We start from the raw sequence: 2,060 nt of genomic DNA on the forward strand, positions 1-2,060 counted from the left end.
TTTTTAGGTTTTTCAAGACAGGGTTTCTCTGTATAGCCCTATCCTGGAACTCACTCCGTAGACCAGGCTGGCCTCTCAAACTCAAAAATCCACCTGCCTCTGCCTCCCAAGTGCTGGGATTAAAGGCATGAACCACTACTGCCTGGCGACCTTTTTCTTAATAGTGCTGGGGGGTGAAGCCAGGGCCTCACAGATGCTAGGCAAGTGTGCTGCCTCTGAATTATACCCCCAGCCTTTTCAGTACCTTTTACTTTTGAGGTAGGGTCTCATTAAGTTTCTCAAGCAGATCTCAACCTGGAGGTCCTCTATTCTCAGACTCCTCTCTAGTAGCTGAGGTTGTAGGCTTGTGCTGTGGGGCTGCCAGTTTAGCAGTTCTTAAAAGCCCCTACAGCTGGATATGCTAACATGTAATCTCAGCTATCAGGAAGACTGGAATGGAAGGATCATGAGATCAAGTCCATCCTGGGCTTCATAATGACACCTCTGCCTCTTCCTGATCCTAAAACTGCTACCAGATATATTTGCCACCATCTCAGTTAATCCTATATATTGTCATAGTTTTTCTTTAAGTTTTTTTTTCAAACAGTGGTTTGGGGTCTTAATAAATTGCATATATTAATTGTCTTCAAAACTGCTTCTTTGTAGCATCCTCAAATTCAGAAGGAATCTCAGTATATCAAGTATCTCTGCTGTGATGACGCAAGAACTCTCAGTCAGTGGGTTATGGGAATAAGGATCGCCAAGGTGAGTATGTGCTCAGCTTCATGTGTTCTTGGGTCAGCCAACAAGCTTGTTTACTAAGGCCAACATTTCACCATTTCTGGGTACAGATGTTATCTTGTCTATTTGTTCTTGATTATCTTCCCCTTGGTAAGTGGGGTCATTCATTTACTGCTACACAAGCACACACCTGTCCAGTGGTGTGAGAATCAGAGTTGACTTTCAAACAAACTGTTCAGATTGACAGGGAGGATTGCAAACACGGTGTGCGGTTAAGAAACTCTAGACTGGACCAAAGGTGTGCGCCTTAGTGGTAAAGCTCCTGCCTAGCACGTGTGGGGTCCTGAGTTTGATCTCACTATAGAAAGGGGAGAGAGCAAAAGAAGTCGATTAACTCACCTGAACAATTACATGATCAGAGTTTTGTGATTGGAATTTTGTGGGTAGCCCTATCCTCTGGTGTGTAGGTGGGAGCGTTAGCTAATTTTGCTAATCTAGAGAATTATTTAACATTTGAAAGACCAATCAATGAAATAAACCCCCAAAATGCAACCTGGACGAAGAGAATAATGGCACTGTTTCCTCTTCCAACATGTATCTTCCAATATGTAAAATTTGAAATAAATGGATTCCTTCCTTTCTCCTCTGTATTCCCTCCTTAGTATGGGAAGATTCTCTATGATAACTATCAGCGGGCTGTGGCAAGAGCTGGACTCGCCTCTCGGTGGACAAACCTAGGGACTGTCGGTACACCCACGCCAGCTCAGCCTTCTACAGGTAAAAGCAGAGAAGACATTCATGTTCATGCTCACACACCAATAAAACCCAAGCCTAGCTCCAGTCTTCAGGTTACACCCCAACAAGACCAATGTCTCCAGGTTATTCCCCCAACCAACCTGTACTCCTGGGTACAAGCCCACCCCCTGCCTAATGACCACCAATACAGAGGGAAGCCGAAATTAAGTTTATAATATGACTCACAGCACCAGTCAATTATGTTAAAGGCCACAGTAACTTTCCAATTAGATGCTTGCACACTCACCCTCCCACTTGTAGCCTTCTATAAAGTCTTGCCTGGTAGATATTTGGTGCTCCTTCTCCACCAAACCATCCTGTGTGACGGCAGTGTGCTGAGGGGCCCGAGCTAGCTCAAAGAGAATAAAGGCCTGACTATGATTTCATGAGATCAGCTCTTGTCTGTTTTGAGAGGGGATTGCTAGCATTTCCCTGGCACTACAATACTTGGTCTAACCAGGCAGTGGTGGTGCACGACTTTAACCCCAGCACTTGGGAGGCAGAGGCAGGAGGATTTCTGAGTTCGAGGCCAGCCTGGTCTACAG

The 2,060-nt window shown here is 45.1% G+C and overlaps 1 protein-coding gene across 1 annotated transcript in view; it reads left to right on the top strand.

Moving 5' to 3' along the window:
* Apbb1ip (amyloid beta precursor protein binding family B member 1 interacting protein) overlaps positions 1–2,060 on the top strand; it is a 120,751-nt gene that overhangs the window by 107,368 nt on the left and 11,323 nt on the right. Inside the window, exons 11-12 of the mRNA XM_031369162.1 lie at positions 646–744; positions 1,383–1,497. Of these exons, the coding sequence (XP_031225022.1) occupies positions 646–744; positions 1,383–1,497 (214 nt within the window). The remainder of the gene's footprint in view (positions 1–645; positions 745–1,382; positions 1,498–2,060) is intronic.

Source organism: Mastomys coucha, unplaced genomic scaffold, assembly GCF_008632895.1.
Source record: "Mastomys coucha isolate ucsf_1 unplaced genomic scaffold, UCSF_Mcou_1 pScaffold15, whole genome shotgun sequence".
NCBI classification, from domain to species: Eukaryota; Metazoa; Chordata; class Mammalia; order Rodentia; family Muridae; genus Mastomys; species Mastomys coucha.